The 13,742-nt window shown below is 36.3% G+C and overlaps 1 protein-coding gene across 2 annotated transcripts in view; it reads right to left on the bottom strand.

Moving 5' to 3' along the window:
- The window catches only part of TRIM24 (tripartite motif containing 24), a 63,350-nt gene that overhangs the window by 26,604 nt on the left and 23,004 nt on the right, over positions 1-13,742 (bottom strand). For both annotated transcript variants that reach the window (XM_084532439.1, XM_084532438.1), the window contains exons 2-6: positions 10,806-10,924; positions 5,515-5,662; positions 3,258-3,390; positions 1,853-1,969; positions 56-170 (exon numbers count right to left, since the gene is read on the bottom strand). In XM_084532439.1, coding sequence (XP_084388565.1) covers positions 56-170; positions 1,853-1,969; positions 3,258-3,390; positions 5,515-5,662; positions 10,806-10,924 — 632 coding nt within the window. The remainder of the gene's footprint in view (positions 1-55; positions 171-1,852; positions 1,970-3,257; positions 3,391-5,514; positions 5,663-10,805; positions 10,925-13,742) is intronic.

Below are 13,742 nucleotides of genomic sequence, written 5' to 3'. Positions count from 1 at the left end.
CTCTAAAAAAATAAAAACTGACATTTTTTGTTTCTCATGACAGAAATAAAATTACCTCCAACTGATGCAGCAGAGCTTTTCCCTTTTTGTTTATTTCTACCATCAGTGTAAATATGGCAACTTTAATATCCTGTTCCACCTGCTTTTGATTCTGATTCACCTCAAGAATTCTGCAAGTAAACAGTATAGAAAATTATGTTCTTTAGCTCATAAGCCCACCCTCCAAGCACAGTATTAAAAATCTCTCCACTGTTTCTGAGACTACAATATTTCTTAATCATATGCATCAATAAACACATATACCATCAGATATTTTTAGTCAGGAAAATTACTGGAAGAAATAGAAAGAGCAAGTACCAGTGACCTATGACAAAATTAATTCACTAGTGGTAAATTCTAATGACTTTTGTCTGTAGAATTACTGACATATATCACTGAAAAAAAATTAAAAGCTCATTGTAATTGAAATCCTTGATTGCCCTGGATCATTCTAGAAATGCGGGAGACACTCAAAATTGTTGAAGTACAGTTTCCACCTAAGGTAGAATGATACTCTATAAACAAAACAACAATAAACTCATATTTTAAATTTAGTTATTTCAGCAATAATGTTCAAACTGGTAACAGGGAAGCAAAATCTTACATTGTGAAAACTGCTACTGCTAAAAGACAGTGGGCAATAACCACTTAAGACACATCAAAAAAAGAGAAAAATGCCTGCTCTTTTTCTTCAAAGTAAGGCAAAGAAGGGAAACTTCAAGTTGCACTGAGCATCCTATACTGCCTTGAATCTTTCTGGGTACTGCCTTTGAACTCTGCTAAAGGAACAGTTTAAAAAGTCCAATGATACATGCATTTTACATATTTACTCTTCTCCTAGGTTTGTAGTATAGAGTGAATAAAGCCTCAAGCATGAAAGTATTACATAAGTCTTCAAATATGCGTTGCAAGTATTATGAAAACATGAATCATAACCTTTCACTTTCTAAGAGGGATCTACGCTGAAAAAATGTGTGTGCTGATGGTGAGGAAGAACATAAGACTGCCTTCTTGTCCTGGTTTCAGCTGGGATAGAGTTAATTTTCATTCTAGTAGCTGGCATGGTGTTACGTTTTGGATTTAGTATGAGAATAATGCTGACAACATGCTGGTGTTTCAGTGCTTACACAGAGCCAAGGACTTGTCAGCTTCTCATGCTGCCCTGCCTGCGAGGAGGCTGGGGGTGCACAAGAAGCTGGGAGGGGACAGAGCCAGAACAGCTGGCCCAGACTGGCCAAAGGGATGTCCCCTGCCACGTGGCATCATGCTGAAGGATTAATATGGGGAAGCTGACCAGGGTTGCAGGGGACCACTGCTCAGTGCTGGGCACTGGTCAGCAGATGATGAGTAATTGTGCGTTGCTCGCTTTGTACGTGCTATTATCACCAACATCACCATTATTTCTCTTCTTTTTCTGTTCTATTAAACCGTCTTTATCTCAACCCAAGAACTTTCATTTTTTTCCTTCTGAATCTCTCCCCAACCCACCGGGGGGGAGAGTGAACAGCTGCATGGTGCTTAACTGCCTATCAGGTTAAACCACAACACTCCAACACTCTTCATTGTATAACTTATTTTGTTGCACACAAACTATTGCTGCCATTAAGTCCACAGGCTGAGCAGAAGACTTACCTAACACAACCAAGCACATTAAGTAGGCAACAGTCTCTATGGCAAACTGAAGATTTTAGAAGTTCTAGAAAATTTCAGAATTTCTCTTTCTGAAAGCCTAAGTCTATTAATCTAAACATTTCAATAGAGTGTATAGTAAAGTTGCCTTCTGTCAGTTTTAACCTCAAAATCCAATACATACCTGTTTTGAATCTGCTTCCCTGTATATTTTATATATTTAGTCTTCTCCATCAATTTAGTGATGAGTGTCTCAATGATCACTTTCTGGTTCTGAAAAGCTTCTTCTATAAACTGGTACCTGCAGTAAACAAGTAGTGAGTATTTATGCATGCAAAAGGTGTCATATGCTAAGAAGCAGAGTAGCAAAGACTTTGTTACATGAAGAAAAATGTTGTCAAGTCCAACATCTGTCATCCTGAAACTCCATGCCAGCAACAGCAAGCCTATTTTATTTATAGTGTATTTCCTTTAACTTTAATTTTACATTTTGAGAATTACGATTTTCATAAATATGAAGGCATACTGTATGACCTTGTCCCAATTTTACAGAAAGAAAAATTAATGATGTGCTGTAGACATTATTCTAAATGAAAGAGCATGTAAGCTATTATTTCATACAAGATAAGAATGTAGAAACAGAGCAAAGAAGAGAGTGCTGAGTCAGTAGAAGTCAGCAACACTAAATCAAGGAACTGAAATCATCAACAATTTGTGGAAAAAAAAGAGGTGGCATATTCTGAAAGGGGTATAAATCCTAAGAGAAGAACAATTTAAAAAGGACAAATGCAACTCAGCAAGATCAACATTTAAAGCTGTTCCAAGAAGCAACAGTGGCCAACATGCCTCTACGTACTGATGTCCACCTGGCTAGGCAAGCAAGTTCATTGGGTGGTTGCATCAGGAACGGTGAGCATATTAATGTTTAACTTATGAGTACATCTGTCCCACGCTATTACTGTATGCATTAGCCAGAAAATAATTGTCCTGTAGGTAGAAGATATATAATCCTGCTTTTCTTCTTCAATAGTCATTAGGAAACAACGAAAGAACAGCAACCCAAAGACTTAAGTGTTATAAACAGTGTTCTCAAAGTACAAGATAGCCAAACTTCAAGTTTACTTTTCCCTTTAAAGGGCTCTGCACTGAAGAAATGCCCATTTGCTCCCTTCTGAACTTGTTGGGTAATGTTCTGTTATACAACCATCTTGTTGAAGGACAAATGGAGAAATTACACATAAGCATACAGTTATATAAAACAGCCCTCGTGCTTTCTAAAGGCTCTCTGAAGAGCTGCATAGCAACAAATTCTATCCAAATAAATCAACAGTAAAGAAATGTCTTGTTCTTAAGTCACCAGACTAAAAACTGGAAGAATTAGGTTTAGCTATAAACTATTACACTCTTGTCAGGCACATTCTTTTCAAGACAATCTGTTTATTTCCCTTCTGACCAGATAATTTTGCTCTTTTTTCACACAATTGTATTGTATATGGCTAGAGCCTTAACTACAAGTTAACTTATAGTTATCAACTTCAAGTTATCTTCATACGAGCAATCTGCATAAAGCATATACTTTGTTTTGATACCTGTGTTCTTTGTGTTCTAATAACTGACAGTCTCGGCAGGTCAACTTGTCACAGGTTTCACAATATAATTTCAACTGCTCCTTTTTGTGGTAAGGGCAAAACACAGGTCGTTGACTGGTCACACCAACCGCCTCTGTTGAATAAAGGAAGATATCAGTTGAGTCTCTTGAAATTATTAAATATTTCCGTTCTCAATTTTTTTCTCATTATAACCCTCAGATATATGTTAAAAGCATGTATCAGGCTACCTAATCAATACAACAGCTGTAAGCTCAAACTATAATGTCTTATTCTTGATCATGCATGGAGCTAACACCCTTTATCATGGAGAATGTTTAGACCCTGTTTTACCACTACTTACTATACCCTCACAAAAAATTATTTACAACAGGAATAGCCAGTGCCATTGCAATTGCAAGAGACATCCCTCAACTAACAAGATCCCTTCACAGGATCACAGAATGGCTGAGGTTGGAAGGGACCTCTGAAGATCATCTAGTCCAATCCCCCTGCCGAGCAGGATCACCTACAGCACGTTGTGTTCCCTTGAAAAGGAACGAGGAGATGGCTGACCTAATTTGTTGCTGTCTTCTTTCTCAGCAAAATGGGTGAAAGGGAGTTTGAGGATATCAAAGATACAGGTATTGAAAAGAACAAAAAAAAAAAAAAAATACAATACATAGTAACCAGAAGTTACTAATGTCCCTTCAGGAGACAATTCTAAATGGTTCAGTGATCTCAGTTCTCAAAGCAAATACAAAGAACATAGAAAACATCACCGTATGGTAGAAAAAAATTGTTCTTTATGCAGTGTAACCAAAAAAGCCTGATCTGTTATGAGTTGGGTCAGACACTGAGTTCATAAGGATTATATGGCTTGTAGTGAAAACTGGGATCACACTGCAGCCCTTCCTTTGCTGCAGATCAAGAAGTTCTCTGTTCTGTACCCATTCATTTACTTTCATTAATAAAACCCATGGAGTTATTTTCAGATTTATACTCTGTCAAAACTCTTTGAAACTGACCAGCAGACTCAGAGGAGGACTGAATACACAGAAAGCACTCCTGTCAGCGTTTCCTCAGCAAATTACATTCAAAATAAGTTATACACTACTTTTGCCCTCTCTGTGTACATTTGACACTCACTTTTGATTAACCATATCTGAAAATGGGATAAAGAATATAACACCCATCTCCAAAGTATCATACTGTACTGGAAACGACCCTTGGAGAAATAGATAACAGAAATGATAACCCACATTATATATAAAATTCACAGGACTAGATGCTGTGGAATTAAAAATAAATATATGTATTTATTTATAATATTTAATTTATAAGATACATATTTACAAGATAAATCATACTCATCCAGTGGTCTTATTAGAGCTGCTAAGTCATTTGGCAGCATCCTGTTACAGTTATAAAAGTTCTACGCTGTCACTTAGAGACAAAACAAAATGGGCATAAACTGAAACAAAAGAGGTTCTCAGTATAAGTACAGACTTTTTCAACATGAGAAGAATCAGGCATTCACCATAAGAACACTGAAGATTTCTCAAAGGCTGTACACTGCATCCATCCATGTTGATTTTCAAGGCCCAAATGGATAAACACTGAGCAACCTGAACTGATCTCACAGCTGACTGCTTTAGGCAAGAGGTTGGACTACATGACTTCCTCCCAAGGACCCCTCCAATCTGAATTACTGTAGATTCTACTTGGAAAACCTCAATTCATAACATATTTCTACTTTAATTTGTAAAGCGAAACATTTTAAATTTAGAATATACTTAGCTAAAATGTAAATTCTGGCACACTTTATTGCTAACAAAATGCCTTTATTATCTGTGCCAAACAAATATAATTTATTAATGCTCCTTTTGCTGTGGTATACTAGTTACATGAACTTATTGTTAGACTTCTAGAAAATCTAGAGGAGACAACCATATAAAGAAGTATTTTCTGCAGTTGATCTGTAAAGTCTAGACAATTTCCAACCATTCATTAAACATCAAACATTCACTTAGAGACTAGTCAAAGAAACACCAGAACTAATTCAAACAGTTGCAGCCTTCAGGATAGAATTGAAGTAAGTGACTGGGAGGCTATCAAAATGCATCTGTCCTTTTATATTTACGTGGATTAAGGAATAGAAGTTTTGAAATTTATAATTTTAAAAAGAAAAGTGTTGATTTAATTCAGTTTTCTAATGCAGACACACATCTTTTGGGAAATTATAAATCAAGTGTGCTACCTGGAGACACTTCCTCTTTCTGTCTTACAGTATGATCCTTTGTGAATTTAACCCTCTGGTGAGCTCTGATGCAGGTCTTGCACAACCATTCCACACATTCCACGCAAAAACCATTAGCTTCTGCATTATCTTCACAGCTTGTGCAGACCTGACATGAAGAAAAAAGGTAGCTATTAAAATATACATGGAATACACATACAAGCTATTGTTCATATATCTTCAGTGCACTTTTATAGTTCTAAAACAGTGAAATGAGAACAGAAAACCGCCTGAGGTACAGGAACACTATAAATAACTAAATAACTGTAATTGAATGTGACTTCTCAAATAAAATGGTCATTTTGTTAGTGTTGCTCTAAAACATTTACTTGCCATGATAAAAATCCAACCATTACTTTCTACCTGACACTGCACACTTTGTGTGACATGTGATGTTTACTAAATAGAAAATATTTCACAAGAGCATATTGTAAAGACAGTACACAGTCAGCACTGCTCTGAATTTAGAAGACTCTCAGTTCACATGGAAGCTTTAATTTTAGTTTCTGTTCATCTACTTAGTGTTTTTGGAAATACATACAGTATTAAACAGAAGGATTCTCCTCAAGAATCTCTGCATCACCACTTAAAGACAGCATTCCAGTTAAGCTTATCAGTAAAGCTACCCTTGAATAGATTTTCAAACAATGCATAATAGTTTTCGACTGTGGCCTCTGGACTAAACCCAACAGATCTAGGAAAAGGTAATGAAGGAAAAAACACCTGATAGCAGACTAAAACATCTCTGTGCACAATCAATATATCCGTAAGAAAGATATCCTACAGATCCACCATTTGAAAAACAGGTTAAAAATTATGAACAATGGCCAACACTTCACATGTTCATAATATTATTTAAATTTTAAGTTCTCCTTTACAATATGCATGTAGTCATATCTTTAAGGGGACTTTTCGGTGGTAACAATAATGAACATGCTTATGCAGATACATGTAGACAACTACCATCCATTTCTATCAATGTTTAGCACTGCTGCAAACAAAAGCTTCAAGGTCTCTGAAGATCACTACATCCTGCAGATCCCACCAACAGAATTATGCTAGAGGAGCAATAGGGACAATATTTATATATTAGTTTAGTTTTCAGGTGGATTAAAAAAAAAAAAGATTCCACCTTCTGCACCCCCACAAGATAAATAGAGCTTAAAGCAGAAGCAACTATTTATATCCTATGCAGATAGCTAACATATACTTAGAACTGTGTCCCAGTTTGCAACTTCAAGAAAACAAAGAATATTAGCACAAAAGAGGTGAACTGACTTGCCTTAGGCCATATAGCAAGTTACTGACAGGACTGGAATTTGAACATATGAGTTCCAGATCCCCAGCGCTGTGCTTATTCTTCTCGATCATGTTGCCTCTCAAAGCAAATATCTTCTGAGAAATGAAGTTACAACGCAAGGGTTGTAGACCCCTCTTGTTGTCACTTGGAGTTTGAGGCAGTTCATTTTCATTAAAGGTGACCTGCAAAGGAAAAAAAATTGGGCTTGTGCCCCTTTTTCTGTTTCTTTACAAAAAGGAGGCCTGAAAAATGTATTTTAAAACCTTTTTTTTTTTTTTTAGAAAAAGCTTTTCCCATTATCTCTTAGACCTATCCAAACCAGGGGTGTAGGGAAAAATATCAAATACAGGATATATATTAAAAAAAAAAAAGTTACAAAAAATGGAAGTAAAACAGTTAAAGGAAGTGAATGAAAGAGTAAGTAAAATTTTCAACTTCCTGGTTAAGTTGTAATTTCAGTAACATTTTGGAAAAAGAGTATTCATGCAGCAGTGCTGAATCCTTAAGAAAAAAACATTTAGAATAAGCGCGTATCACTTAGGCATTAATTCAATATTATATTTTCTCTGACAGCAAATCCCATGAATGAAATTCTCTCCCTTCTTTTTCACTTGTCTCCTCCTTAAGTGTGCTAATGCAACCTTTTGCAAGACTGTGGTGTAAAACCTGATTCATTACATCATTGTAGCCCAACGATCAGTTACATCAGCACTACTTACTTAGTAGAGAACCACTGCAAGACAAGAAGTTTTTAAAAACTTGTTGCCAGAGAAGTGTTATCATGCTATGCCCCTCGATTTCTCAGAGGTGTTTTTGCAAATTTACAGAGTAAGAGACTGGACTTTTTTTTTTTCACTAGAAAAAAACTGTGAAAACAAAATAAGCAAATAAACAATAAAAAAATCTTTCAGGCATTTCTAACGTCAAAGAAGCAAAACAAAAACAAAATGGTGGAAAACCAAATAGTATTAAAAAAAAAAAAAGAAAAAAAAATGTACTACATCCTTTCCAGGTCACCTTTAACTAACTTAGGCAGATAAATTTGGTATGTCATGCCATTTATGTGATCTCAAAGGATTTCAGGAATTAATCATTCTTTCCAGATTCCAAGATCTTTGTGCTGTTTTTTTCTATATGAGTAAAGTGTTTTCCAACTGGTTTGACCTGCTATAGTGAGAAACAGATGAAGACTGATTCAATAACCAATAATCATGTACTGTGAAATGAACTGAAACTCCTCCTTTTGTGGTCCAAAAATATATATATTACAACTTTATACTTGTCAAATCCACCAAGTGGAATGGAATTGAGACAGATTTCTAAAGTTCTTCACAGACATCATAACTCAAGCTGTCAAAATAGTTACACATTCTAAGTAGAAAACTAGATTTGCTTTTACCCACTTCTTATTTAAAATAACCCTTTTCAGATAAAGGTTAGACTTTTCCTAGAACTCCTAGTTATTAGAAAAAAAAAATATTTGTTATAGTCTTACAAAACCTAAACCTTTTCTTTTTCTTTTTTTTTTTGACTCACACAAGCACTCCTTTAGTGATTTCAAAGAAAACTCTCCCTAGTTAACCTGTAAGTCTTCATTCTGGTTAGACAGATTTATTTTTAATTGAGTTTTCCTTCTAATTATGTCTAATTCAGTTACTAATTTTAGTATTTATAACCCTGGGAAACGTTCATTCAGCCTTCATTCAATTATAATGAAAGCTAAAATTACTCAGCATGTTGCAGGTAGGTCACTATTTTTTTCTGTTATAAAGCTTGTTATTTACTTAAAGACAGATTGGCATGCAGGAGTTAACAGAGCTGTCATCCTAGCCACTACTCATCTAACTAGCCATAATTTGAATATCAAAGAAATTAAGTAACCAAAGGTTTCTGAATTTCAAAAGAATAGAGGAAAGCAGACCATAGAAACATTCAGTGAACTAATATTCCAAGTATTAATTACTACAGTATAAATTAGAGGCAATAGTAACCTCTATTAGATCCAAAAAAACATTGGTGCCAAAAGCTCTTTCTTGGTACACACAAAATCAGCACAGACAGCACTGTCTTTTGGGGACTTTCTCAGCCATATGTAACCCTAAATACAAACCATACATATCCTGACATCTCAAATGCATGAACCCTGAGCAACATATACTACATTCCCTAAAATCCCATCAACAGCTTTTTTTTAAGTGCATCACAGCCATGTTGTGACTCTTCCTCAATCAATTATCCACTTAGACCAGTGGCTTTCAAAGATGTTTTCACCACAGCTACAGCTTTATGATATATAGCATAGTAGTTCTTCTTTGGAAGAATATGTGGTGGCTATCTGGCACCATACAAGTTCCTGAATTATCCTGACAGCACCAAGCTTGCTGGATACTCCATCAAAAAACGCTTTTGATACCCCATGGCCCACAAAAGTATACCCATTTTTCATGATTACAATCAACTTCAAAAATACAAAGGACCCTTCTTGAACTTTCTGTTCCTTATTCAAGACACAAAGGTCTCAATTAATGTGGGGAAGGTGAGGAGAACAACACTATTCATTATTTTGCCACTAAAACCAGGTAGAACAATTCTACATCTATCACTACTCCCCAGAGAAATATCTTTCACTACTCCCCAGAGAAGTATCTTACATAGCCTGTTATATAACCAAGCTAGAGGTTATGGCACAAGCCCCAGATTCAAAAATAAATAAATAAATAAATAAATCAGGACTACCCCTGCATAACAAAGTTATTTGTTATCTTGCTTTTCTTCCTAACTGAAGTCACTGGAAAGTTAACATGATCAAATTTTCAGTGCAACAGGGGCTATTAATTTTCTTCAGTCTTACTGGTAGAGTATCAGAAGACCTTAAAACTCACAACCATCTCTGAAAATACTTCTCTTTCCACACTGCAACCAAAATGAAAAAAAAAAAAAAACAACTTCAAACTATCCTACATTAAGAGAACATAGACATACTGCTCATACTTCCAGAGACTCCCAATTAAATTTCAGTTTCAGTTAAGTTTCCCAGAAATAGAGTTGAAACTGAACAGAGTTGAAAAATGCCTTATAATTGGAAGATGGTTAAATGTTTTTTGGAGACATAAGTCCTCTTACTTGGAGATGATCAAATGTACGCCTTTAATGACCAGTGAGTGACCTAGTACCACAAACCTGACTGGGTATTTTCATTTGTTCTTAAGACCCATTCATACAGGTAAGCACAAATTTCAGCTAAGCTTTGAAACAAGTAGACTACACAATCTCTAAGAAGCCATCCCCCAAAAAACTACATCAAGAGCCAATGATACATTTCCCTTAATAATGAAATACATTTTCGAAATACAAGTTTTTAAAGGCCACAATGCAAGTGTTAGGGGATTAGCTTAAAATGCACACCACATTAATGTGGTAACCTTTTGTATTGTTATTACAAAGAATGCAGCAATGTAAAAAGAACCTGAATCATCTGCAAGAAGTTCCTGGAGTTTAATAAAAAGTTTATGAGCAAAGAGATCTTATTAGCTAAAAATGAGGCATACTACTTATCGCTGCGTAGTGCTGAGATAAGAAAAATAAAGTTGATTTTACTAGTGGATTCTAGTTCACATGGGGATCTCTTGACATAGTGCCTTTCAGGTCTCTGCAAAGAGTGATGGAAGTGTCCTGTTCAAAATCTATTTCTTACACATCGCTTCCATTATCACAATGCAATTTCATACTAATAGTTAAAAATAGTTTAGAATTAGAATAGTTTAGAATTAGAACCTTCTTCTTAACACATACTTTATTTTAATCGATTTTCTAGGGTAGCTACTCCATGTGATGACTAAGTACTTCAAGTCTTTTTCTGCATATGAACAGCAAAAAGCCCATGCAGCAAGAAGCCAAGGACATGCATACACATCCAAAAAGTGTTAACTTGATTACATGCTAATGCACTTACCTGATTTGATTTTTCTACTGTGCTACTGGGAACCTCAGTGGTATCCTTCACAAAAAAGTTATCTATGATGTGTCTCTCTGCACATTCCTGACCACAAATTGGACAGCGGATAACACCAACTGGGGGGGAAAAAATATCTGATTATGTTTGCACAACATAAGATTTATCAAACAACTTCAAAGACAGCTTGTAAGGATAAGTACTTTGAAAGTCAGTATTAACGCTTTTCTATCAATAACATCTGAGTAAAAAGAAGCTAATTCTCATTCATCACTGATGGAACATTTTACCTGTTATTCCCTAATGATATAGTCTTTTAACCAAGGTCAAGCATCTGTGTTTCATTCCTACATACAGTTTGCTTTAATCTTTTAGAAAATTAATTCATTTTCTTCTAAAGGGAATGTATTCCCATTGACAGTTTGTTGTTATAGAACGGATTAAAGTAAACATTCGTTAATGTGAAGTATTCATTAGTGACAGCGAGCAGTTTTACACACACCAGCAGTGTGACATGACTGACTTCCAGCTATGTAATGAGAAAAACTGAAATGCAATAAATTTGAAGTTAAGGGAAATAATATAGAGAAGAAACAGACCTGTATTAACATAATGACTACCTTCATAAAAAGCAAGGAAAAGAGAGAGACATAGGAATAAGTGAGCAAGGTCCTCTCCCTCGTCTCTTCTCCAAGTCAAATTGAAGAACCACTCTAAGAGCTGACACACCAAAAACTCAAAGGATTAAACAATTAAGAGTTTTCCCTTAAGAGGAAATAAAAAAAGGACAGTCACACTCCAAACCTGAGGCCCAACAGTGAGTAAACTACATTGAGAAGACCTGCAGAAACATTTTTTACAAGAGACACCTTTCCTAGATGCCAAGACAACAGAATGTCTTATTAGCACCAGGACATGTTTATTTTCTGAGAAAAATTCTTAAATGCTGGCATTAACATCTTGCTTTGAGAAAATTATCTTCTCATCACTGTCACTGCAACCAAAAGGAAAAGAATGGAAACTAAATAAGGCTGAAATAATCACCTCCTCAAGAAGTGAGTGGAGGGGCAGGCGCTGAGCTCTGCTCTCTGGGGACAGTGATGGGACCCAAGGGAACAGCATGGAGCTGGGACAGGGGAGGGTCAGGCTGGGGGTTAGGGAAAGGGTCTGCACCCAGAGGGTGGTCGGGCACTGGACTGAACTTCTTGAACTGATGCAGTTCAAGAAGGATTTGGACAACACTCAGACATATGGGGTGATTTTGTGTGGTCCTGTGTTGAACCACGAGTTGGACTCTATGATCCTTGTGGGTCCCTTCCCAAGTCAGGATATTCTGTGATCCTATGACTTAGGATGTGGGAATCATCATGGAAAGCCTAGAGCAGAACAGTCATGAGAGTCCAGACCGAAACAGATTCTAGATCTACACCTGCCATTTTAAGAGAAGCACGATTTTAGGACCTTAACAAAGGTTGAAGGCATTGTTTAATCAAAAATAAAATAAAATAACACCACTATGTAATTCAGCTCTTGCACATTTAATTAAACTGGCATTGGGCACAATCTTGTTCCTGTTTCACTTTTACAGTAAAATGAGGAAGTGCAGAAACAAACGTTTCACTTTCTGAAGAAGAAAGTAATGCCCGTGTTTCACACAAGATTCAGGTAACTTTTTCAACAGTGTTACTGTAATAACACGTCAGATGTAATGGGTCAACTCACTATAAAGCGGTACTCTAGAAGTCCACTAGTTTTACTTGATTAGCTCTTCATTCCTGAAATTTAGCCAGCAGCTTTCTCCTTATGTACAAGGCATTTCATTTTCATCTGAAAGGCTACGATGCTAAGGATATTTTTATTATAATTGCCATTTTGCCAGTCTGTTTCAACACGTATCAATGCAGTTTTCTTTGATATACATATTCTATATTTGGGCTGAAACTTTTGTAACTTTTTCAACACCATCATCATGAAGGATAATCAAGAAATCCAGTTATGGTAGGCCAGGTAGTTAACAGAACTCCAAATGCTGAATTTCTCCTTTTATTAAGCAAATCAATTTACCATAGGCAAGAGTGAACAAATCTCCTAATACAATATACAAGCTACATCCTTGCTGAATAAGATTTAAAAAACAAAACAAAACACAAAAACCCATTGTTACAGTGCCTAGTACAATCCACCCTCTGTTCCCTCATTGCTCCTTCCTGACCCCAACACAGCATAGGACTCTTGGCAAGTGTCTGAGGGTCTGTGCATGTGTTTGGGAGCAGGGTAGAGGAGAGAATCAGATTGGCAAACTGATTTAGCCATGGGTATATTTCTCCTGTTCTCCCAAGCTTCACCTTCAGCCTCCTGATTTGCTACACTGACCAAACTACTACTGTAGTTTGTACTGACTAACTGCTCCTTATGCTACAGCAACATGAGAAACAGCTCAAGGATAGGAAGGGGCCAGCACCACAGCTGAAGATTAAATATGGAACCTTCAAAACAGATCAGCTTGAATTGAAAATGTGAGAGCAGGGGAGCAGAGAAGACAGGGGAGAAGTTATAAAATGTGCTATCTACTTGAGTTAGTACCAACACCAGAGCACTTAGTTAACTCTGTTGTACAGGATGAATAACAACAGCGGTCCTTTTCTGGCACACAGAGATACCTGCTAAGCACTTTAGCACTGACACCAAATGTTTCGTTTGCATTTTCACCGACTGAATATTGCCAACTGTAAGTTCAAGAGATTGAGTAGAAATACAAGACTAAGATGGGAGAAAGAGATGAGGAAAGTGGCCCACACCTGTCAAAGTCCTCGTGAAAAGTTTTTCTAGAGTTCCTTATGCTGTCTAGCCCGTCAGCTGGTAGTTTCACTGTGATAACATATTTAAAGGGTAAAAAATAAAAGCACTGCACAGCAGCTGTGGAAGGGGAGGGAGAAA

This window comes from Aythya ferina (genome assembly GCF_964211825.1).
Source record: "Aythya ferina genome assembly, chromosome: 1".
Classification (NCBI taxonomy): Eukaryota; Metazoa; Chordata; class Aves; order Anseriformes; family Anatidae; genus Aythya; species Aythya ferina.
The sequence above is the reverse complement of the archived record's forward strand: the minus strand, read 5'-3'. Positions and strand labels throughout refer to the sequence as shown.